At 45.5% G+C, this 26,375-nt stretch overlaps 1 protein-coding gene across 1 annotated transcript in view; it reads left to right on the forward strand.

Annotated features, from left to right (window-relative positions):
- PGCKA1 (PDCD10 and GCKIII kinases associated 1) overlaps positions 1-26,375 on the forward strand; it is a 139,426-nt gene that overhangs the window by 106,827 nt on the left and 6,224 nt on the right. Inside the window, exons 2-3 of the mRNA XM_075333781.1 lie at positions 14,478-14,520; positions 20,621-20,673. Coding sequence (XP_075189896.1) covers positions 20,642-20,673 — 32 coding nt within the window. The 5' untranslated portion in view covers positions 14,478-14,520; positions 20,621-20,641. The remainder of the gene's footprint in view (positions 1-14,477; positions 14,521-20,620; positions 20,674-26,375) is intronic.

Genomic DNA, 26,375 nt, shown 5'->3' on the forward strand with positions numbered 1-26,375 from the left:
AATGCCATATGGTTCCCTTATATACAGATAGCAGCATAGATAAAGCCCACAGCTACAGGCTACAGCCCCCAGTCGTTTGCTTATCTTGGCTGTGTATCAAAACAAGAGGAACCGCATGTGGCTTTTATTTAAATAAAAAAAAAATTATAAAATGGCTTGTGGTCCCCTCACTTTTGATACACAGCCATGATAAAGCCAACAGCTGGGAGCTGGTATTCTGAGACTAGGGAGACCCATGCTTATTGGGTACCCTCAGCCTAAAAAAAGCAGCCTCCAGCCACCCAAGATTACCGCATCCATTAAATGTGACAAATTTGGCACTTTACCCATCTCTCTTCACTAATTAAATGTAAAGCATGTGGATGCTAACTGCAGTTTAGGAACATTGTGGGCTCAGAAGGAAGGGGGCCATTTGGATTTGGGAGTGCAGATTTCACTAGATTTTATTTGGTGAGAGCCTTTGTGCTACCTGTAACTTGGACAGCCCTTATATTTCTGTTTATAGCTCACGGACGCAAGTTGAGACTCGTTTTTTTTGTGCTTTGAGTTGAAGCTTTTATTGGTGGCATTCTGGGGTACAGAACATTTTGGATCAATTCACATTTATCCAGTGCTCTGACATAGCGGTTTCCATCTAAATATCTGAAACACTTGATTAAGATGAAGCCCCCAATGGATCCATTCACTAACGAGGCAGGCAGAGTTACTTCAGACTCCATTTAGTCTCTAATAAGAATATTCCAAAAACACAAAAAATATATTTTAACTGGAAGCATTATTCAAAAATTATTTGTTCCCCTTTTTATGTATAAATATGGACTGTCACAAAGTAAACTCTTAAAACAGGCATGAAGTGTGTGTAACCACCAATGGCATACTATATTCATAATTAATACAAAAAAAGTATGTCTATTAGTACAAATAACACAAAATATGTTTATACTTTGATATTTACAAGATGTTCTTTGCAATCTTTAAACATCATGCATGGCCATTTAGCATACCTTTCTCCTTTGCTTCAATATAAGAATTAGATATATATAGATAGATGTCACCAATTATATATTGATGCAATGCACTTATTCAGTAGCATTATAATATATAGATATATGGATCACACTCAATCCATAGGTTAATTATAACACAAGAATTATAACTTAGACAAGGCAAAAATCATTCTCAGACTATAAGAGGCCCCAGTCACAATGTGTAGTAGTATTAATACAATAGCTTACCCATGGTATGTAGAATGTAGGACCAAGAGGGAGACTCCAACTCATGTTTCGCTTATGCTTTATCAAGGGGAGTCAGTTTTTTATTTCTTCAATGTATACAATTTTTATGTAATTTGTACTAATAAAAATACTTTTTTTTTCAATGTAATTATGAATATAGTACTCCATTTGTGGTTACACAATCTTCATGTCCATTTAGTCTCTCTTTAGTGGTGTCTGGCTTCTCACATGTGCACAAGACTGTGGCCAACCGCCCTATTGAGCAATACTAAAAAGAGGGACACCACTGAATTATAGGTCGGACAGCATCCACAATAACTCTAGGGGTACTTCTTTTGGCTCCTTGGTTGCCACTCTTATCTGGGCTCACATATATCTTCCATAGGTATACTTTCCTTCTGTTTCCTTCAGTCCTATAGTCAGTCTTTTGCATCTTTTCATTTGTTAAACGCAATTTTGGTGTACCCATTTGGGAAAGATCACCTCAAGGTGGTATCTATTCCTCTATTAATGCTTTGACCGTTATCATTATATTTACCTGGGAACAATCAAACCCTTTTTTTCAGCTTAAGTGTTTTTCTTGTCCTCACCTTCTTTTGGATGTCTATTAGTGATGATCGAATACCTCAAATATTCGGCTTCGCAAATATTTTCCGAATACCTTGCCACTATTCGACTATTCGATGCGCAATGTAAGTCTATGGGAAGCTCGATTAGTACTGAATAGTTGTTATTTGGGTTTCCCATATATTTACATTGCTCATCGAATAGTCGAATAGCGGCAAGATATTCGGAAAATATTCGCGAAGCCGAATAATCAAAGTATTCGATCATCCCTAATGTCTATCTTTCATTTTTTAGACAGGATAAATCATTTTTTGATCATTGTAACTTCCCCTTTCTACCTACGTATGTGTAGGACGTGATTTTTCCAACTTCCCTGTGGAATATATTTCTTTATATATTGTTTCTGGCATTACTTGTTTTATTTAGGGTAATATTATCCTTCTGCCTCCTGTGGGCAATATAAATCTATTCCTTCTGATTACAAGAAGTGTCTGTCCTCGGATGGGTGCATGTTTAGTGGCACCAAAATAATAATCTTGTTTGTGTCATATAATTATTTATATTCTTTTCCCTAGCATATATTATGCAGAATTTATGAATTTATTATGTGCACCATGCTTGGATTGGCAATACTATTCCTCTATGTATAGTATACATCCTGGATTTCTTCTTTTGATTTTTTTGTCTTCTCAATTCTTGTGCGCCTAGATGTTGTAAAATATTTTATGTATTATTTATCATTGGAACAAGTATTTTTGTTTTGGCAACCTCGGACTTTGTTAGTGTCCTTTTTAAGTTTTTTTTAAAACAAATGTTCAAAAAAAGATTTTTTTCTTTTATTGTATGATTTATCTGGCTCCCTATACTGATTCCGCATTATAGGTTATTATTTTCACAGTAACTCTATTTGCCTCATTATATTGAATCTTGCATCACGGGTTCTGTATGAATAACGTTTTTCAGAGATTTACACGGAATCCCAGGTGTAAGCGCTCAGTGTAGAGCGCAGGATAAATGTGAGCGAAACCTTCCTGCGATCTTTGGTAGGAAGAATAAACAAATCAACAGCAGGTCAAGAAATGTTTTTATTTATGTTTACTCCTTTCATCGTACAGTGTAAGGCATTAGATGGCTTTATTCTTCGGGTCGGTGCGATTACAGATTTATATTGTTATTTTATGTTTGGTTACTGTCACACACTAAGAAAAGTTTTATTGTTTTTTGGGGGGTTTTTTAAAACGTTTTTCAGTCTCTTATTTTAAGAGCTATAATATTTCTGTATTTTTGCTGAAAGAGTCATATGAGGGCTTGTTTTTTGCGGGACACGATGTTTTTATTGGTACCATTTTCAGTGACATACCATTTTTTTTATTGTTTTGTATTCTGATTTTTAACAGGCAAAATGAACAATAAAAGGCAATTCAGGAAAAAAAAATTATGTTGTTCCATATATTGTAACAGTGATTAGACAGTTTTATTCTTTGGGTCGGTATGATTACAGAGACGCCATATTTATCTTTATTCATGTTTTGCTGGTTTTGCACAATAAAAACTATTTTATTGAAAAAAAATAATTGTTTTTGCATCGTTATATTCTTAGAGCTATAACTTTTTTATTTTCTTTTGCTGGAGTTGTTTGGTAGCTTGTTTTTTGTGAGACAAGATGACATTTCCAGTGATGCCATCTTTATTAACATTCGTGTTTTTGATTGTGTTTTTTATTCCATTTTTTGTTCTCCGGTTTTATGAAAAAGCATAGTTTTATGCCACTTTTTTTTGGAGGGGGGGTTACGGTGCTCACCTAAGGGGTTAAATAGTGTGACAATTTTATAGGACAGGTTGCTCCGAACATAGAGATACCAAATATGTATACTATTTTGTTTATTTTTGTTATTATTAAAATATATACATTTATTGTTATAGTAGTTTTTCATTATTTTTCTTAATTTTGTGATTTTTTTTTTTTTTTAAATATATATTACAACTGTTTTAAAACATTTTTAAAACTTTTTTTTACTTTGTCCCTCTATGAGACTTTAACTTTACTCTGAGCACTGAAATAATGCATTGCCATGCACCATCACCTGTCAGTAATGCAGTGACAGAAGCCTCTTAGACCATGCTCCTGGCATGGTCTAACAGGTTTGCTGTAGCATGCTTACCTGGAGGTCGTTATGACTACCTTGGGTTGCCATGACAACCATCAGGCGCTCGCGATGAAGTCACAGCGGTGCTGATTGGACAGGATGGGGAGCTCCCTCCCTCTCCCAGTTTCCTAAACATTATGATCGATATTGATATGGGCATTTATGGGGGTAAACAGCCCAGGATGGTGCAGGCACCTCTCCTGGCTGTGAGAGCCAGGTCTTGGCTGTCACGTAAACCGAGCTCCCAGTGGCAATTGGGCAGACAAAGCTCCTGTGCCCCACACAATCGCTATAACATGCCCATACGTCCCAAACATGACACCATAGGTTATGAAGGAGTTAGCTACTCCTTGCCCTATAGTCCAAGAATTACATATAATACTGCTACACAGTACATCACAATCCACATACAACAATATTTACAAAAGATGCAGACTCCAATTCACATTACACTACATAACAATTGGTGTCTTCAGGGAAAGGAACACGACAGCAACCAATTCACCTCCTTCACACCCACAGTGTAATCCTATAGCATCTGATATAATAATAATCTTTATTTCTATAGCGCCAACATATTCCGCAGCGGTTTACAATTCAGAGGTTCATATACAAATAAGTAACAGTTATAGAGAATACAATAATTAGAGCAAAAAGACAAAACTGCTTGTGAGAATTTACAATCTAATATGAGTTGAGGGGGGGACAAGGTACAAGTGCTTATTTACAATGACAATCCAGCCATCTCAAAGGACTGGGGGAGAGATAAAGGCTGCCTGGACCAGTTAGCCAAAACTTCGAAATGCTTTTGGGTGCGGTGGAGTTTGATGGAGAGTTATGTTGTAAGAAGTTGTGGAGGGACCATGTGAATTTAATTTGGCTAGGGAGTGTGATAGGCCACCCTAAACAGATGTGTTTTTAGGGAGCGTCTGAAGCTGTGCAAGTTGTGTTTCGTCCTAGTTTCTTGGGGTAAAGCGTTCCAGAGGATCATTATCATTATTGAGTTTAAATTAAAATAAATTAAAATAATGGTACAGATTAAAGGGGTTGTTCAGAATTATTATTTTTTTTTACTGGTTGCAAATTACCTTCATGTTCTGCTCAGCAAAGATGTCTGTGGGCACAGCGCGGTCACAGATGACTTCTGCTGTAAATTCTGCGGCTTCCGGTGACATCACATCTATAGAGCAGCGGATTCTGTTCCGCTCTGCTTTGTTTATATCGCGTGATTGCCGACATCATGCTGATTAACAACCTAACCGTGGGGAAGTGGCTGTCAATCAGTATGAAGTTGGCAGTCATACGCCATTGACAGAGCTGCTCTCTTAAAGGAAATTGAGATGATTATCCAAAAAGGGATGAACTAAACTTTTGTTGCAAAATAATCACCTAAAAGTAAATCGACTATGGAGTGGCAGAGGGAAAAACGTCTAAATGTCTAGTAAGATGCGCCACATCTGTCACACAACGGGAGCCAATGTGATACCTGTGGTGTCTGGTCTAGTTTTAAGCTTAGTGTTGTTATAGTCATAAAATATCAATTTTATGTTCAAAAGTATGAAAGTATAGAAAGCTATATTAGAGATTTTATAGAAATAGCCAAGTGAGCTGCTCATTTTTCCATAGAAAAACCTTCAATACTCTGGTAATAGCAGACATCCCTTGTATGGCCTGATTTGCCCTTGTTTTATGGACATCATCGAGTGTTGCCTGTCATTGAGGCTCATTCTATTACTACGTAGATCACATTGAATTTTGCAACTTAATATGTTTCCAAATGAAGTGATCACTACGTAGTATTATGGGTGCGGCCACTTCTGACATGGGATGAATAAAAAAAACCTTCTATCTGAGAGTTGTGCAGCTGTTGTGTAGTTTGTGCCTGTAGGGTGTAATGAAAAAGCAGCATGTCACCATGTAACCAGACTAACAAGAAGGGAACATACAGAGAGCAAAACTCAATAAAAACAAGTAGGGTAAAAATGAGCTTACTGAGCGACTGAATGGACATAAGGAGAGAATGTGGAGGGTCTGAAGCCGAGAAACTGCAGGTTAATACAGGGGTTTATTTGTTTTTTGCTTAAAATATTTCTTATTAATTTTGTAAAATAAAATCAGTTGGGACCTATTGTTTACAATATAGAGGAATGAATCTTTTTGGATCATATTGAAGTTATATGGCTGCTATATTCTATTGCCAACCACTCAGAATTGTCTTAAAAAATATTTTTGTGTGGGGTGGTCTCAGAAAAATTAGACTAAAAAAATTAGTACATGTAATATTCTGTGAATGAATCCTACAGTTAGCCATTTCAACTAACTGCATTTTGATGTTTGGGGTTGTTGGGCTTTGCGCCCGTAATGCGAAGTTCTATGAAACCAATCAAAATTAGATTATGATGCTCAATCAATAGGTGTCACTAGATACAACTAGTAGAGGAGTAGTCAAACAAGCTGGGGGTCAGTTGCCAGAAGGTAATGTATCGGACATAGGGAGAAAGGTAAACAAAGTTGATGGTGGTCGGTGCCCGCAGCCGGCTGCGTCTGGTCCCCCACCCGGTTCGGTGGTCCTTGCCTTTCTCCTGCACCGTGTAGTGTATGTGTAGACTGCCTGCGCTGCAGTGACGGGAGTCCACTCCCCGGCTTTGTATATGTCGGGAGAGCCCGTTTGCCCACAGGCGCTGGCCCGTGGGATCTCTCTGCCTGTGCGGTGGCTTTCTATCCCCTTCGGTGGGCTGTTGTCTTTAGTCGGGACTTGGGTGGGAAAGGACTTATAGTCCAGACCGCAATCAGTAAATTAACTCAGTCCAGTGGATTCTTGACCTTGTTTCACGGTCTGAGTACCCCCCTGTGTGCTCCGGTTTCCGAGTCGGTTCCCTGGGTCGGTACCGGCGGGCCACTACCCTGTCTCGGTCCATCACGGTTCCACCGAGCCGTCTTCCCGGCTCCTGCAGGCTAGGCCACCGTATGCCTCCTAGCCAAGGTACCAGGGCTCCGTCCCCGGCACCTGTCAGTCTGTCACAGGCCTGCACCACAGGCCTGACCTCCTCACTGCTCAACACTCAGACTGAACTGTACCGTCTGTTTCCTGCCTCAGGCCCTCTGAACTCCTCGGTGGGCATGGCCAACTGCCTGGCTCCACCCCCCTGTTGTGTCCATCAACCACTGAGGGAGGTGACTAGGGTTTATGGTTTGGCTGGTGTTACCTTGTGTGGGACTGGTGTTGTGTGGGGCGCTATCTGTGACTACCTGTCTAGTCCAGGGCGTCACAGAGTTGCTCTATGGAACTATACTGCACGAACAACAAGTGGGCCTCCATGCTGAAAATGTGTGCCGTATTGCGCTGCTTTGAGTACTCCACAAAATATGGCCAGCGCTGATGATGCCATCATCAGGATTGCTATCCCCCTTCTATGCCTCCTTGAAAAAAAACACTTCAGGCGATGATGTATGAGCTGGTGACGCAGGAGTTAGAAGAGGCGGACTTGGGACCAATTACAAATGATTATTAGACCAGTTATGCTCCCATGGCTCACGGGGTAGGTGCCTGTATTAACAGCGGCCAGGAACACAACTGTCCAGCCATGGGACAGTTTTGGATGATGAGTAGAAGGAGGAGGAACTGTGTTCAAAGTAGCTCACAGGCATCACTGGAGCGTGGCTGTGGGTATACAGAGGACACAGATGATACACCTCTGGTAGCTTGTGTAGCTTGTCGTTGCCTATGGGCAGCCTGGCACACATGAGTGAATACATCCTGCGGTGCCTGTACAACAACTGTTGAGTTGCCAGAATTGTTACCAATGCTGATTACTGGGTGGGTACCCTCTTAATCATTGCCTCAGTTCCAACAAACAACAAAATATTCCAGTTCTATTCCATTATTCCTAGCTGGAATATTCAAGGGTGGCTGCTTGCTTTGAGGAATAATTTTTTCAAAGTAAATGCTTTAGACCCTTGGGACACTCAGTCAACAGAATCGGGGAGCTGCCTCAAGGCAAAAGGGCTCGGACTGGTGCTTTCATGCCTCGTGGTGGACCACCTGCTCGATCCCAAATTCAGCTACAAGCCTTTAGCTGCAGCAGCTGTAGTGTATGCTACTGAGGCTGAAATTTTGGCTCTGTGGGGGAACTGTAAAAACAGGCTCTGTGGGGGAACTGTGAAAACAGGCTCTGTGGGGGAACTGTGAAAACAGGCTCTGTGGGGGAACTGTGAAAACAGGCTCTCTGGAGGAACTGTAAAAACAGGCTCTGTGGGGGCAGTCTTAAAATTTTTAGATAAATAGGAATAACGTTTGGAACACCATTCTAAATCCAAACTGGGTGCAAAAACCTAAAAAAACATCACTATGGGGAGATAAGGTATGCACACCAGTGACTATGTAAGGGGAATACATGAAATAGCAGAAACTGCTGTGTGAATACTGACTTGAAAAATCCAATAGCTATATGCAAGAGTGAATATGTGAGAAATGGAATCTGCATTACTGCCATGAACATATGAATCAAGAGAAATTTAGCTACTGAATTGATCAATGCAATAGAGCCCCAACACTACGCCAAAGTATTTCTCTACGTTGGGGTCCCTAGCTTGTGTGTGTCCTCTCATGCAGTTAAAAAACCTACCGTGTATGGGAAGCTGAGACCCAGGCTATTTATGCGTATGATATGGATTGGCAATAGGTGTGGTTGGGGAGGGTTCACAAACGAAAAAATACTAACAAATAGGAATAACATTTGGAACACCATTCTAAGTCCGAACTGGGTGCAAAAACCTAAAAAAAATCACTATGGGGAGATAAGGTATGCACACCAGTGACTATGTAAGGGGAATACCTCCCCAACCACACCTATTGCCAATCCATATCATACACATAAATAGCCTGGGTCTCAGCTTCCCATACACGGTAGGTTTTTTAACTGCATGAGAGGACACACACAAGCTAGGGACCCCAATGTGGCGCCCCTGACCTGGTCAGGCACCACTGAGTACTGCACCCATCCTGGGGACAGTACAATACAGGTAATCCAGAAGGCTGACCGAGGTGTGACTACACAGGCGCATAGTGATCAGGTCTCACACATGTACCTTTGAGAGGACCCCTGGGGATCCCAGGAGGGGGCAAAGCCTTCACCTCCACTGGAATAGTGGAGGGGGCCAAAAGCCTCCATCTCCACTCAAGGGGTGTGGTAAGAGAGCCTGGTTGCTAGGTGGCGTAGGCAGGCACAAGAGGGAGAAGGAGGAGAAGAGTCTGAAGCAGGGTGGAGAGGAGTGAGGAGCATGGAAGAGGAGCTCTGACAGGAGCAGCAGTGCAGGTCCCTCAAGTGAGCCAGTTCAGTGTGCAGTTCAGGGGAGAGCAGGAGCAGACCCCTGGGGCTGTGCAGTCTGACAGCGCCCGCGCAGTGGCTACCGACGGGGGAGAACGGTCAACTAGTAGTGCTACCCGAAATCCATCTTCAGCTAGAGAGAGAGCAACGGAGTGGGAAGTAAGGAGACTGCTAGGGAGTACCAGGCCCAAACGGGCGGCAGATCCCGGAGCGGGGATAGATCCAACTTTCCTTGCTAAACCTGCCGGTGTGGGGCCCTCAAAGCCCACACCACAACACCCAAAAGCCGCAGCCACGTAGCCACAGTTAGGGCCCATAGTTCACAGGAGGCAAGCAGCCGGAGTGTCCTGGTCCAGGCTACAAGCAAACGGGCCAAAACGAAGGGGAGAGAGGCACCAGCAACTTCCCTGGGTGACCCCCATAGGGACTAAAAGTCGGGGTTACCCCAAACCACCAAGGGCTAAGGAAGGCGAGTCGGTAGTCACCCTCATCAGTCAGCCTGAAGGACACCTGGTTCCAGCCTGGTTCATCCCAGCTACGCCCGGGTTACTCACTCTGCCACCTTCTGTGAGTAAAACCCCTGAAAGACATTTCGCTTGTGTGGAGTTATTCTGCGCCTTGTGGTTCTACACACCTACACAGGGCCCTGGGGCTTGCCTCACTCTCAGGAGGCTATTACAACCGACTGCACCCACCATCAGCCCCAGGCATCCCTTAATCTGCAGTGGCGGTCCCCACTGACCGCAATTCTGAGAGTGGCGTCACGACAAATAGAAGATTTCCTACCGGTGACAGGATCCAGCTGCGTGGAGTCCCTGAAGGTAATGCACCGACACTGCATCAGCGGGGCTTCACATCTGGCGTCACGAACAGGATAAGGACTAGACCTGTTCAGACAGGTGACCATGTGCCTGGGCGGTCCGCTTGAAAAATTGGAAGCGCCGCCATATTGCCACCATGAAAAGCGCGCTGAAAAACAACAGCAGCCCGCGCTGGGAGAAGTTACCGCCCACGAAGAGGTGTGGCTACCCAGAGATCCCCTGCAGAGTCCTGACCTCGCTTGTGAAGAGAGCGGAGGCGTTCAGAGACGGCGGAGCAGAAGAGAAGCCAGCAGCTTGTTGCTAGAGAAAATGGCGTCTGAGTGCAGAGACCCGGAGCCAGGCTCCGCTGCCTGGTGGTGTCGGGAGCTCGCCGAGTTCTGCGATCAACTGGAAGCCAGGGTCGGAAGGCTGATTAGAGAGGGACGGACGGAGTTTCTGTGGATGACCGCGGCAGTTCAGGCCTACGAGGAGAGGGCCACGCGCCGAGTGCCAGACCGGGTGGTGACGACTCAGACCCCGATGCTGCTACCGATGGGTGAGTCCAGTGTTGCCCCTGCCAGCACGAATGCCCCGACCCTTGCTGTCACGCCCGCAGTCCCTGAAGAGGCGCCCGGTGTGGCGACGCTGAGCCAGGCCGCAGCCATGCCAGGTGCGGCCCGCCAAGCCCAGGCCGCCGCAGCGATGCCCTGCTCGGCCCGCAAAGAACCGGCTGCCACCGCGACCCTCATCCGCGCCGCAGGCGTAACGCTGACCCAGGCCGCCGCCCTGCTAGGCCCGGCCCGCCAAGACCCCACCGCCGCAGCAACGCTCGTCCGCGCCGCAAGTGAGGTGCTGAACCAGGCCGCAGCCACGCCAGGTGCGGCCCGCCAAGCCCAGACTGCTGCAGCGACGCCCAGCCCAGCCTGCACAGAGCCCCCTGCAACAGCGACGCTGATCCAGGCCGCCGCCATGCCAGGCGCGGCCCGCCAAGACCAGGCCGCCGCCATGCCAGGCGCGGCCCGCCAAGACCAGGCCGCCGCCATGCCAGGCGCGGCCCGCCAAGACCAGGCCGCCGCCATGCCAGGCGCGGCCCGCCAAGACAAGCCCGTACAAGTATTTACCCCGGCCTGCAAGGCCAGAGCAGACACCGCTCCCCAGTCCAAGGAGGTCCCTGCTAGGAAGCCCACGCTGGGGGAGGACCCCGCATACTGGCAGCTGAAGGCTGACCTGGAGGCCAAGTTCCCACAGGAGATGGTGGACCGGTACATGCTCCCTCCGCATACCCCCAAGGCAACTCCTGCCGCCACTACGCCAAAGAGTTCCCCGTCCGGGCCTGCCGATGAAAGCCCATCCCCAGCACTGCCACCGAAGGAGTGCTCAGAAGAACTAAGGGGGAGGGGAGGCCAGGAAGCTGAGGAGCTGACCCCGGAGCCATCAGCAGTGGATCCATGCCCAGAGCCGGAGATGTTGCCATATTCCCGCTGGGATGAAGAAGACCTGACACCGTCTGCTGAAGAAGATCTGCCCAAAAGCCTCACCTGGGAGTTTGTAAGCTGTACTCTGCAGAATCCAGCCCGCAAGACACGGCGTCGTAGCAGAACACAGTTTTCCCCTGCACCACAGTCTCCAGAGAATAAAAAGGAAATCACGGCCAGAGATTTGGAGGAAAAACGGTTCCTGAGAAGGTCCAAAGCCCAGGTCAGAGGACCCCTTTGTCGAGGAGTAGTAGAAGATTTCAGCCTAAAATCAGGATACGGCTTCATAGTAGCACCTGGTATGAAAGAAGGCATTTTTGTCAACAGAAGAGACGTTAGAGCTCATTTGCCCAGAGGACATCCTGGAAGGAACCTAAGGATGGGAGATTCAGTGCAATTTACAATGCATCAAGGAGAAAGAGGCTGGTATGCACTAGATGTGACACCATGTCCTAAAGAAAAAGCAACAGACACAGAAGAAGAAAGGAAAGACAGAGATAAAGAACAGAGAAAGAACCTACTGATGAGACCACCACGGATGAAGAAAGAGGTCAAGAAAGCAACAGGTGCCGCAGCCCTACAGGCCCAAGCCCTGGTGAGGAGGAATCTGCATAAAATAAAGAAAGAAGCACAGAAGTTACCAGTTTGATAAGTTATGAAAAAGTTTGCAACGTTACTGTTTAAGAGATGTGCCCACATAAACTAATGTGAGAAATAAACCTTAAGGCTATGAACTGGCTATAGCCACAAACTCTCGCAGTGTAAATAGTTACACCAGAGGCACCACCACCAGAGTCAGCCTGTTTAGGGGCTTGGCTCGTCTGCAACCAGGGAGCACGTCCGTTTATGGGGCCTTGGCTCACCTGCAACCAGAGAGCATGCCTGTTTATGGGGCCTGGCTCTCCACCACAAAGAGGGTACCTGGTCAGCACCAACTGTGGAGGCCGCCTCTACATCCTGCCAGAAGAGGCTGAAGGCGCGGATCCACCAGGCCAGGTATACCCTGAAACCACCAGCCCATGAAAGCCGCCTCTACATCCTGCCAGAAGTGGCTGAAGGCGCGGCCAACGTGAAAGGGTTTTGGGTGGGTTAACGGACTTGTGGGTGGAGGGTGGTGATGTATGGTACCTGGTGATCTTAAAAATGTTTTACATGTTTTAATGTTTTATGCATTTTAAAATGTTGTCTTGCAGCCCGAGGACGTGCTGGTGATAACTAAGGGGGAATGTGGCGCCCCTGACCTGGTCAGGCACCACTGAGTACTGCACCCATCCTGGGGACAGTACAATACAGGTAATCCAGAAGGCTGACCGAGGTGTGACTACACAGGCGCATAGTGATCAGGTCTCACACATGTACCTTTGAGAGGACCCCTGGGGATCCCAGGAGGGGGCAAAGCCTTCACCTCCACTGGAATAGTGGAGGGGGCCAAAAGCCTCCATCTCCACTCAAGGGGTGTGGTAAGAGAGCCTGGTTGCTAGGTGGCGTAGGCAGGCACAAGAGGGAGAAGGAGGAGAAGAGTCTGAAGCAGGGTGGAGAGGAGTGAGGAGCATGGAAGAGGAGCTCTGACAGGAGCAGCAGTGCAGGTCCCTCAAGTGAGCCAGTTCAGTGTGCAGTTCAGGGGAGAGCAGGAGCAGACCCCTGGGGCTGTGCAGTCTGACAGCGCCCGCGCAGTGGCTACCGACGGGGGAGAACGGTCAACTAGTAGTGCTACCCGAAATCCATCTTCAGCTAGAGAGAGAGCAACGGAGTGGGAAGTAAGGAGACTGCTAGGGAGTACCAGGCCCAAACGGGCGGCAGATCCCGGAGCGGGGATAGATCCAACTTTCCTTGCTAAACCTGCCGGTGTGGGGCCCTCAAAGCCCACACCACAACACCCAAAAGCCGCAGCCACGTAGCCACAGTTAGGGCCCATAGTTCACAGGAGGCAAGCAGCCGGAGTGTCCTGGTCCAGGCTACAAGCAAACGGGCCAAAACGAAGGGGAGAGAGGCACCAGCAACTTCCCTGGGTGACCCCCATAGGGACTAAAAGTCGGGGTTACCCCAAACCACCAAGGGCTAAGGAAGGCGAGTCGGTAGTCACCCTCATCAGTCAGCCTGAAGGACACCTGGTTCCAGCCTGGTTCATCCCAGCTACGCCCGGGTTACTCACTCTGCCACCTTCTGTGAGTAAAACCCCTGAAAGACATTTCGCTTGTGTGGAGTTATTCTGCGCCTTGTGGTTCTACACACCTACACAGGGCCCTGGGGCTTGCCTCACTCTCAGGAGGCTATTACAACCGACTGCACCCACCATCAGCCCCAGGCATCCCTTAATCTGCAGTGGCGGTCCCCACTGACCGCAATTCTGAGAGTGGCGTCACGACAAATAGAAGATTTCCTACCGGTGACAGGATCCAGCTGCGTGGAGTCCCTGAAGGTAATGCACCGACACTGCATCAGCGGGGCTTCACACCAACGTAGAGAAATACTTTGGCGTAGTGTTGGGGCTCTATTGCATTGATCAATTCAGTAGCTAAATTTCTCTTGATTCATATGTTCATGGCAGTAATGCAGATTACATTTTTCACATATTCACTCTTGCATATAGCTATTGGATTTTTCAAGTCAGTGTTCACACAGCAGTTTCTGCTATTTCATGTATTCCCCTTACATAGTCACTGGTGTGCATACCTTATCTCCCCATATTAAAATTTTTAGATGTCTGGTATATTTCATTTTTAGAGAGCTGCTCTGAATAACATCTTAGTATATTAGTAACCTACCTATAACCAAATGGTTCATCATAACATGTGCTGCTCACCATTTAGTTTTTTTAATACCTGACTTAAAAAATGTTATTGTATTAAAATACATTATTATTTTTCGGCATCTCACATCTTCTGTACTTTGTAACTTTACTAATAGACAATCGTTCTTTCTCCAGGTATGTGGCTCCCATCTCTGATCTTTCATGGAATATCTCCCAGGTAAAGCTTTTTTATATACTTTCTGAAAATAAATAGATATCTTTCTCTAGTGGTCAGAAATTGTAACTAAGTTGCCAAGTTCATGTTACAAGGAAATCTCTAACAAATGTATGATTCTCATAATATCACTATGATAAATGTGAACTAACACCTTTTTCCAACTGGTGCAGTGAGCAAGCGCATAAACTTTACTAACTGTACACTGTGCTGACAGTGACGCTTGATGTGAAACCAGCCGTCCATTGTGCTTAGGCAAATGTGGGAAAATTACTAAACAAAACCTATTAATAATATCCTTTTCTTATACCTCTTCGTAAAAAGAGCCTTTTACATGTGTAATGCAAATCTTTACACTAGCACAGCTTCCATTTATAATGCCTCCATCAAAATCTATTAACATAAACTAGACCTGGTGAGAGTAAATATTGGTGTGTTTGTCTATTCAATGCCTGCAACTCTATGAAAAAAAAAATAATAATATTCCCTGGAAATCTTTTCAACACTAGAAGTCCCAGAGAGGGGTCATTTGACATTTTTACCATTGGAACCCTATGGAGCTTGAAATTTCTGGGACTTCTAGTGGGGAAGGGAATCTGTCAGCAGGTTTTTGCTACCTCATCTGAGAGCAGCATGATGTAGATAAAAAGATCCTGAATCTAACAATGTATCACTTATATTACTGCGTGCAGCTGTTCTGACACAGTGAAAGATTTTACATTTTGTATGTAGCAGTGCTGGGAGCCTGTCAGCACTTGCCTCAGACAGCAGTGATCAGAGCTTGTCAGCACCTACCCCTAACAGCAGTGATCAGAGCCTGTCAGCACCTGCCCCTAACAACAGTGATCAGAGCCTTTAGCTACTGCCTTTGACAGCAGTGATCAGAGTCTATCAGCACCTGCCACTGACAGCAGTAATCAGAGCTTGTCACCACCTGCCCCGAACAACAGTTATCAGAACCTGTCACCACCTGCCCCGAACAACAGTTATCAGAACCTGTCACCACCTGCCCCGAACAACAGTGATCAGAACCTGTCAGCTACTGCCTTTGACAGCACTGATAAGAGCCTGTCAGCACATGGCGATAACAGCAGTGATTAGAGCCTGTCAGCACCTGCCCCTGTAACAACTGAATGCCGGTCGTTATGACTATTAAGATACGATGGCACTATGGAAAACCCAGGGACACAAAGATGGGGGATAACAATTTACTTTATAAAAAAAAAAACAGTTCTCTTACAATGTATGGGCCACAACAGCCCGGAATAAACAATGACAGTTTATGCAACTTGGAGGACTTCAAGTGTCGGTCTGTAGGGATGAAGTGGACTATATTTCCCCCCACTATACCGATCCCTCCCTTATCTATTAACCCCTTAACGACCGCGGGCAGTAAAATTACGTCCTAAATGACATAATCTTACTGCCCGCGGTCCTCCGGCGGCAGCATGCCGCGATCGGCACACATCTCAGCTGATTTTCACAGCTGAGATGTGTGCCTGCTAGGCACGAGCAGAATCGTTATCTGCTCGTGCCGATTAACCCCTTATATGGCGCTGTCAATACATGACAGCGCCATTATAAGCGCGATTGCGGTAAGCATTTACTTACCACCCGAAACCGGAAGTCACGTGACGCGATCACGTGACTCCCGATAGTTGTCATGGTAGCACAGGGTCATGTGATGACTCCTGTACTACACATGACTTGGTTTCACTTTCGCTGTGCCCGGGGCACAGCAAAAGAGAAAGACAGCGTATCTGCTGTTTACAGCCTTGTGGCTGTGATCAGCAGATACTGCAGAGCGATCGGAATGCTGATCGCAATAGCCCCCTAGGGGGACTAGTAAAATAAAAAAAAAAAGTTAAAAAATAAGTTTTAAAAAATTAAAAAAAAACAAAAAAACCTAAAAGTTCAAATCACCCCCCATTCGCCCCATTGAAAATTAAAGGGTTAAAAAAATAAAAAATATACACACATTTGGTATCGCCGCGTTCAGAAACGCCCGATCTATCAAAATATAAAATCAATTAATCTGATCAGTAAACGGCGTAGCGGCAAAAAAATTCCAAACGCCAAAACGACGTTTTTTTGTCGCCACAACTTTTGCGCAAAATGCAATAAGAGGCGATCAAAACGTAGCATCTGCGCAAAAATGGTACCGTTAAAAACGTCAGCTCGAGACGCAAAAAATAAGCCGTCATTGAGCCTAAGATCCCGAAAAATGAGAACGCTACGGGTCACGGAATATGGCGTAAAACGTGCGCCACTTTTTTCGGACAAACTTCCGATTTTTTTTTAACCCCTTATATAAAAGTAAACCTATACATGTTTGGTGTCTACGAACTCGCACTGACCTGAGGCATCACACCCACACATCAGTTTTACCATATAGTGAACACAGTGAATAAAATATCTCAAAAACCATAGTGCTATCGCACTTTTTTTGCTATTTTTCAGCATTTGGAATTTTTTTGCCATTTTCTAGTACACAATATGGTAAAACTGATGGTTTCATTTAAAAGTACAGCTCGTTCCGCAAAAAATGAGCCCTCACATGACCATATTGACTGAAAAATAAAAAAGTTACGTCTCTCAGAAAAAGAATGGCGAAAAAAAAAAACGGAAAGCGAAAAATCGGCCGGTCGTGAAAGGGTTAATGGGGCTTACAGGGTGCACTACTACAGATAATGGCACGTGATCCCTCCAAGGATATAATCTTACAACCAACTCCCCTTATGTTTACAATTCAATCAGGGTACCCGGCCACCTTCCCATATACATTCATAAACAAGTAAATATATGTACATGTACCTTTATACCTGTACCTCTAGCTCTACATGTATCTCTATTCAATATTCGGTACCTCACTGCCCCAGACAGTGTGATGAAGCAAAGGCAGAATAGTCTTATTATCAGCACAGCACAGCTTAACCTCCAATAACTTCCGGCTCAGAGCAAATGCCTCAGGATAAGCAAACACCGCTCCTTCTCAGGAAATTATCTGTAGAATAATCTTCCTTCTTCTTTATGCTATCTATCTATCTTTCCCTGACTGACTATTATACACCGATCGGTCTCAGATCAATTGTTACTCACTGAAGTCTTCCACTCAAGATGGCGTCCGTCCCCTCAGACTGCTTCTGATTCACTCTTAGTTGATTTTGTCCAAACAGTTTCTGGAGAAAAATTCACTCAGATGAATTCCCCTCGTCAGGGGCAGTAGGAGCTCAAAAAAAAAAACAAGTAAGCAGTCCATAAAAAGAAGAAAAAAAAACAGGCAATCCTACAAATTCGAACACGGGAAAATGACAGACGTCTTTCTCTTGCACAGTCCCTCAGATCCTGACTGAAATTTTCAACCGTCTCTCTGTGTCTCCGTTACCAGGGAAACCTAATGTGACTCCTTACTGTCTAGCAGTGTGCCTGCCCTCTATTGACACCTAGTGGCCATTTAAGTTATAGCATAAATATGTATATATACATTAACAAACATGCAAGTTTATCTTATGTACATTTTCACCCTGTTACACCCCTAACAGCAGTGATCAGAGACTGTCAGTGTGGCGCCCCTGAGGCTTCCGTTGCCACAGAGATATTGCACCTCAGCCAGAGGTGTGATGTCCCATCCTTGCACACACCAATTGGAAGGCATACACTGGGTCAGGGATAGTGGCAGCCACCCCCATAGATGTATTCATGGGGCCGTAAGTTCCATTCCTGGTCCCCAGTAGTGTGGGTGGGGCCTAGCCAGTGGGTGTGTGGGAGGAGTCAGAAAGTGTGAGTAGACAAGTCAACCAGGAAGTTCAAGTTCAGAGAGAGCAGTCTGTCAGTAGGAGCAGAGGAGTGAAGAGGAGAGTGTGAGAGGGAGGTAGTTACCTCAGGAGAGAGTGACAGAAAGAAGTTCCTGGTGGAGATCCTGGGGTCTAGTTAGGCCCAGTTGACGCCTAAAGAAAGTGAGAAAGGATCCCAGGGCTACGGAAGGGCATATTGGCTCGTGGCCTGTTCCACAGGAAGATCGGGTGGAGGGATCTGGCTGCATTCGGGGACGGTCCCCAGACAGAGGGAAGAGAGACATTTCCTCATAAAGTAACACCGAAGGCCCGGGGTGGTTGCAAGCGCCCGGGGCCACAACCTGCCACAGTCCCCCTGTTCAGGTCCTGTGGTGGAGGCCAAGACCAGTTCATCTAATAGAGTCAAGGCTGAGAAGACAGTCAGGGAGAGAGACACAAAGAGGGGTGCACCGGCATTGGCTCCTGAATTACCTGGACCGGCGGAGGTCCCTGACAGCGGATCCCGGCATACTGCCAGGCAACTGGTTTTGTCGACACCTGGACTCAGAAACAGTGAGTAAACATCTTAGCTGCAAGCCCGGTGTTGTCTGATTCATTCTGCACCGCATCATTCACCAACCCCATAGACTCTAACAAGCACCAAAGATTGCCCCGGGGTATCTGCTCTACCTGTGGAGAGGAAGAAACACCTCAGCTGCTGCCATAATATCAGCCCCGGAGGTCCCTCTCAGCAGCTGCGGCCCTAAAGCTGCAATTTACCACAGGTGGTGTCACGAATATATATTATAATCTTTAACATCACCATCTCCCCCATCCATACCGCCACTTTAATTGACTCCACCAGGGTCACGGAGTCGGGCCCCGCCACCGCTGACTACCCTGGACTAGTCCGGCCTGACACCGAGTCACCTAAGGCCCTGTGGTGGGCGAGTCATCAGCACCTGCCCCTAGCAGCAGTGATCAGAGCCTTTCAGGACCTGCCCCTAACAGCAGTCATTAGAGCCTGTTAGCAGCTGCCCCTAGCAGCAGTAATCAGACACTGTCAGCACCTGCCCCTAGCAGCAGGGATCAGAGCCTATCAGCACCTGCCCCTAACAGCAGTGATCAGAGACTGTCAGCACCTGCCCCTAGCAGCAGTGATCAGAGCCTTTCAGCACCTGCCCCTAGCAGCAGTAATCAGACACTGTCAGCACCTGCCCCTAGCAGCAGGGATCAGAGCCTGTCAGCACCTGGTCCTAAAATCAGTGATCAGAGCCTGTCAGCACCTGACCCTAACAGCAGTGATTAGAGCCTGTCAGCTCCTGCCCCTAACAACAGTGATCAGAGCCTGTCAGCTACTGACTTTGACAACAGTAATAAGTGCCTGTAAGCACCTGCCTCTGACAACAGTGATCTGATAGCAATCATCAGACCTGCTCTGATTGCTGCTGTTTAACCACTTAAATGCCACTGTCAATCTTCAATAGTGGCATTGAAGCTGAACAATCCTAGTGGAGGTCCACGTTGGTGCCCTTCTTCATGATGTGATAAGTAGGTGCAGATGAGCTCCCATAGCAGCTGTGGGCGGTATTGTGTCTTTTTTCTTCATTTATCCTAACTTGATTTTTTTTCAGTACATTATAAGGTAAAATAAATAGTGTTATTAAAATCGACAACTTGTACCACAAGCCCTCAAATGGTATGTGCCCACGATCAGGACTCACTGCGTCCTGGACGCAGCGAGTCCTGACCGGGAGGGCCGCGCGTCTCCTCTGCAGGAGACCGCAGCTGCTTGTAACCATGATCAGGGTTCCATGCCCTGCGGTCTCTCGCTTGTGTTCTCCCTACGGAGGACGCATGCAAATCCGCAGCAAACAGCTGACATTCTGCGGCTTGGAAAGCCGCACCACACGTGTCAGTGTTTGCTGCGGAAAAAACAAGCACAGTGGGCATGGGATTTCTAGAAATCCCATCCACTATGCTTATACTGTACATTGCAGTGTTTTGGATGCAGCGAAAACACGCTACATCTATAACGCTGCAAACACTGATCGTGAGCACGCACCCTTATGGTTATATTGATTGAGGAATAATAAACGTATGACTCTTGGAAGAGGAGGAAGGAAAAATTAATGTGCAAAAATAAAAATTGTCAGCAGCATTAACACTAGAACTACTGGACTCGTGACACCTATATAGAAATACATAGTGCAAAGTAGTCAAAATGACTACCTCAGTAGTTCTAGTGTTAATGGGGTAAAATATAACTACAGAAGCCCCCTTTAACTTTCCTTCCCCAAATTATTTTCTCTCTATTATTTCACAAACAGGTATTAAGAGACCTTAACCAGATGGGGTGCAATTGCTGTCGAATGTTGAACAGGTAAACTGTTTATTTTTACTACAAAATATTATGCATCACCATATTATATTGACGTGTGCTGCCTGATCCAAAAATTTAGTGGCAACACTAATGCCAGCCTTAAGGCTACGTGCCCATGCTGCGGAAAATGCGTGGATTTTGCCGCGGATTTCTCGCGGAAAAGCCGCGGATTTTCCGAAAATCTGCAGCAGCGGCACTTCCCAGCCATTTCTATGGCATTTTGGAAATGCTGTGCACATGCTGCGGATTTTTCCGCGGCGGATTTGCCGTGGATTTTGATCCGGAAAAATCTGCAACATGTCAATTATTGTTGCGTATTTTGATCCGGATTTTGGCTATAGAATTGGGGAAAAAAAAAATCCACGGCAATTCCGCAGTAAATCCGCGGTAAATCCGCGGCAAATCCGCACCTTTGAAAAGGTGCGGATTTGCCGGGAAAGTCGCGGATTTTCATGCAGAAAAATCCGCAGCAACATTCTACCGTTGACACATAGCCTTACACTTTAGATGGATCGGCAGCGAACTCAGCCAGGTCTCCCATGCACCCGTCGAGCGTCCCCGTGTTATCCATGAGAGATCTGCCATCACTGCTGCCATCTCTGGAGGCGGCTCATATTGGGGATAACAAAAGGATCAGCAGATCCAAATCGGACAAGCTGGATCCTTAAGGCTGTGTGCCCACTTTGAGTATTTGGTGATGTTTTTACCTCAGAATTTGTAAATCAAAATCAGGAGTAGAATAGACACACGTGCACCACAACTGGATTTTTCACAACCTCCTGGTTTGGCTTACAAATACTGAGGTAAAACCTCACCAAATACTCAACGTGTGCACGTGGCCTAACTCCCAAGACGGTCAATTGCTTGGGCACCTTTATGCATTAGTGTGTCTGTCGAACCTGGTGGTATAGGCCGACATTAGTCAAATGTGTATGGGGTGGCTTTAGAATAGAAAGTTATTTTGCTAGCTCCTCGAATGTGTACACGAGCTGATGACAAACATTCCTACCAACGTATATTCTCAACCACCACTCCCTATACAAAAGGCTGCCATGAAACGCTGATTGCAGTTGCATATGGCCGTTTTTAGAGAAAATTTGCCCATTTCATACAATCCTAACAGTCCAGATCTACAGCGTTTCTTCTTTATCTGATGCTAGCTTTATGAGAAATAATTTTACATCTTGACATTCAAATGGGGATGTTCAAGGGTATTTGTATCAATGAGGTTGCGCAGTTGACTGTAGAGGACCTTTGGAGAGTCCTGGTTCAGTCCTATTTGGCCTATCCCCTTGTCTACTAAGTAGAGTAAACCTGTACAGAAAGATTTCTCTACATAAGAACTGCTTTGTTTGCAAACAATGAGGAAAGGAGTTGTCCCAAGGGTAAAACAAAAGGTGTGGAGGGGAAAGCCTGTGTGTCTGGGTGACTGTTTATGTGCTTTTCATAGTTTGTTGTGTTGCTAATTTTGAAGATAAATTGTAACCTGCAGCATTGTCATCATAATTATCTTCACATTACCTGTGCAATAAATCTTGCATGGCACAATTCACCTGCAACTGTAAAGCTGGGTTAGTCATATTACAGACGCAAGCCACAACAATAGGATTATGGTGGCTAAATGCCAAATTCATTATTTTATTAGCCCTGGCAGCAGCTGCCTGACACTGTCCACTAAAGTGAAGTTTACCATCCACCCATACACCCAAGTCTTTTTCTGTGTCTGTTTTACCCAGTGTTCTACAATTAAGTACATAATCATAAATGTTATTTCCTCTACCCAAGTGCATGACCTTACATTTATCTACATTAAACTTCAATTGCCACTTCTCAGCCCAATCCTCCAATTTACATAAATCTCCCTGTAATATAAAATTATCCTCCTCTGTATTGATTACCCTGCAGAGTTTAGTATCATCTGCAAATATTGAAATTCTACTCCGCATGCCCCCAACAAGGTCATTTATAAATATGTTGAAAAGAAGCGGGCCCAATACTGACCCCTGTGGTACCCCACTATGAACTGAGACCCAGTCCGAGTACGTACCATTAATAACCACCCTTTGTTTCCTATCACTGAGCCAGTTTTTAACCCAGTTACACATATTTTCCCCTATCCCCATTATTCTCATTTTATGTACCAACCTTTTGTGTGGCACCGTATCAAAAGCTTTTGAAAAGTCCATATACACAACATCCACTGCATTTCCCTGGTCCAGGCTTGAACTTACCTCTTCATAGAAGCTGATCAAATTAGTTTGACAGGATCGATCCCTCATAAACCCATGTTGATACTCTGTCATAAGGTTATTTTTCTTGAGATACTCCAGTATAGCATCTCTCAAGAAACCCTCAAGGATTTTACCAACCATAGAGGTTAAACTTACCGGCCTATAATTTCCCGGCTCAGTTTTTGTCCCCTTTTTGAATATTGGCACCACATTTGCTATGCGCCAGTCCTGCGGTACCGACCCTGTTATTAAGGAATCTGTGAAGATTAAAAATAATGGTCTATCTATCACAGAACTCAATTCCTGTAGTACTCTGGGGTGTATGCCATCCGGGCCCGGAGATTTGTCAACCTTAGTGATTTCGAGGCGGCGGCGTACTTCCTGCTGGGTTACGCAGGTAATATTCAAGGGTGAATTTATGGTATCACTGGTCATGTCATCTGCCATGGCATTTTCTTGTATAAAAACCGTAGAAAAAAAGTCATTCAGCAGGTTGGCTTTACCCTCACACATAGCGATGTGTACTGCCTCGGGAACGCCGAACAACCTGCGTCCTCAACAATCAACGATTTTTTGAAAAGGAACGACGTGTCAACGATAGACGATATGGCAAGTATTTTCCGTCATTAACGGCCGCTCGTTGGTGTCACACGCAATGACGTCGCTAACGATGCTGGATGTGCATCATGGAATCCATGACCCCGGCGATATATCGTTAGATACGTCGCTGCATGTAGCGGGGCCTTAAGTCAAACTTTCCCCACAATCTGAATTATTTAAAGGGATTTAAAGGGATTCCTGCCTAAAGGCCTCTTTACACACTGTGACTTTCTCACGATCCCACCAGCGATCTCGACCTAGCCGGGATCGCTGGAAAGTTTCTAACAGTCACTGGTGAGCTGTCAAACAGGCAGATCTGGCCAACGACGCAGCAGCGATACGGACCTGCAGAATGACCTCGCTGGAAAGGGAGCGCTAGCACACCTATGGGTCGCTAACAAAGTAGTTGTAACAGTGTCAAACACACCGATACATGCTGCGCAGCGGAAAACAAAGGACCAAATAATGGTCCTGAACGACTTGTAGCGATCATCGACCTCACAGCGGGGGGCCAGGTCGCTGATGCGTGTCACACACTGCAATGTCGCTGGGGAGGTCGCTATTACGTCACAAAACCGGTGACGTTACAGCGATATTGCTACCGATGTTGCAGTGTGCAAAGGGGCCTTAACTGTCCCTGTATCTAGTAGCATAAATAAACAGATCTTTAGAAAAAGTATCGCTAAAGATATTTTATTATATGCTAATGAAGCCAGTGACTAGTCACAAAGTCATTACTTCCCTTGGCCCTGTGGGCGTACTAACATACTAGTGAATACAAAGCGATGCCGCACATACCTCCACTCTTGATGGCGGCTGATGGAGGATATATGCACACTACGCATGATCCCCGGCACCCGGCATCAGTTTAGTGTACATGATCAGAAGTCCCGGGGACTCCAGATCATGCGCAGTGTGCATCCATCCTCCGCTGGCCGCCATCAAGAGTGAGGTATGTGTGCGTCGCTGCTCATTCATTTGCATGTTAGTACACCCACAGGAACGTGCTATGATGCTATTTGGGCCGACTAGCCAAGGGAAGTAACGTCCTTGCCCTTGGGTCTAGTTGCTGGCCTTATTAGCATACCATATGGGATCTTTAGAAATACTTTTTTCTAAAGATCTCTTTATCTATGCTACTAGATAAAGGGACAGTTAGGCAGGAATGTCCGCTGGAGAAAGCAGGAGACCGTAGCTGCTTGTACTCACGATCAGGGTTCCGTGCGCTGCGGTCTCCTGCTTGTGTACTCCCAACGGAGGACTCAGGCAATTCCGCAGCAAACAATTGACATACTCCGGTCTGGAAAGCCGCTCCGTAGGTCAGTGTTTGCTGCTGAAAAAACAAGCCTAGTGAGTACGGGATTTCTAGGAATCCCGTCCACTATGCTTGTACTGTAACCTGCAGTGGTTTGGACACAGCTGATGTATGCTGTGTCCAAACCGCTGCAAATACTGATCGTGGTCACAAACCCTAAGTTTTTGAGCTTCTACCAGACTATGTTCATACTTATATAAAGTTAACCTGATTACTAGAATAGGTCTATTTTCACATCATTGAAAAACTAAGGTGAGTGACCACAAATCTCTCAATTCTCCCCTCGAGAGGAAATCTACAATCCAGCATTAATTTTTTCTTTAAAGTGTAACTTTGGAGATATTTTTGATATATTTTAGCCCCTATGATGCACTGTCTGGTGGACTTTTTATAGAGCCCATTACCTGCAGCTCGGTGGTTTTATAGTACATCATTTGAACATTTTCATGCAGTGGTTTGATCAATTGGTGAAGTCTGGTATCATCTTACTGCAGCCAACAATTCATCGAGATTGGGGTACAAAACGCCAATCTTAATGAATCAGGCCCTATGTATTTCTAGCTAGTGAGGAGAAAAGTCAGTGATCTGGACACTGTTCTCTCTAAAGCTTTCATCTATTTTAACGGAGCCAGAGCTAGAAAAAAAACTTGATCTGCTACAAATGGAGCAAAAACAGATGCAAAAGGGAAACAATTCATTATGATTAGTTTCCCATTGAAAAAAATAAAAACAGATCCAGCTGCTTTATTTTTGGTCAGACTAAATTTTTTGGTCCAGGTAAAGAACTGATAGCAGGTGAAAGACGGTATGGATGTCACTCTAGATATGGGGAGGTACCAAGCGAACGGCGAAAGGGAAGGGAAGAGAAACCCCATGTCTGTCTAGGGAAGGGGAAGATGGTGACTTCTGATGAAGCCTACCTCTGGTCCCTGGGTTCCCTCACCGCCCTAGATAGGTTCAGCACCTATGCGCCGAGCTGGATACCTAGGCCTGGCTGACCCTGATCTGGCCCTAGGTAGGGAGCATATGGGATAAGCTCTTTGTCAACCTCAGTATGCGCTAAAGGACACAAAGGGATGACAAAACAAGAGAAAACACCCCTGACAACGGAAGACTTTTTTGACAATTTTATTCCAATGGATCCTACACTTAAACATTTAGAATCCAAAAATGTAAATAAATCACTGGATATGTGAACACAGCCCTAACAAAAAAAATCGTACCATATAGCACCAATAATTACCTGTACATGAGCCAGATTCACAATGCCACACAATACCAGGCTAGACACTTATATAAGGTGATCAGACAATTAGCTTTCATGTATATGTCAAATCTCTAGTGAATCAAAATTGCTCAACAGGATAAATACCCTTCGAAATAAAGAGAACAGGTTAAATATAGAGGATATACGGTTGGTAGGGAATACAAGGACCAGGTAAAAGGGCAACCAAAGAGTAAAACACAAAATAAAAACAGGGAGAAGGAAATTTGGTAATAAGCCACAAAATATACAATATATGACAAAGAATAAAGCCTTTGTTTAAAAAAAAGTC

The sequence above is a fragment of the Anomaloglossus baeobatrachus genome, chromosome 1 (assembly GCF_048569485.1).
Source record: "Anomaloglossus baeobatrachus isolate aAnoBae1 chromosome 1, aAnoBae1.hap1, whole genome shotgun sequence".
NCBI classification, from domain to species: domain Eukaryota; kingdom Metazoa; phylum Chordata; class Amphibia; order Anura; family Aromobatidae; genus Anomaloglossus; species Anomaloglossus baeobatrachus.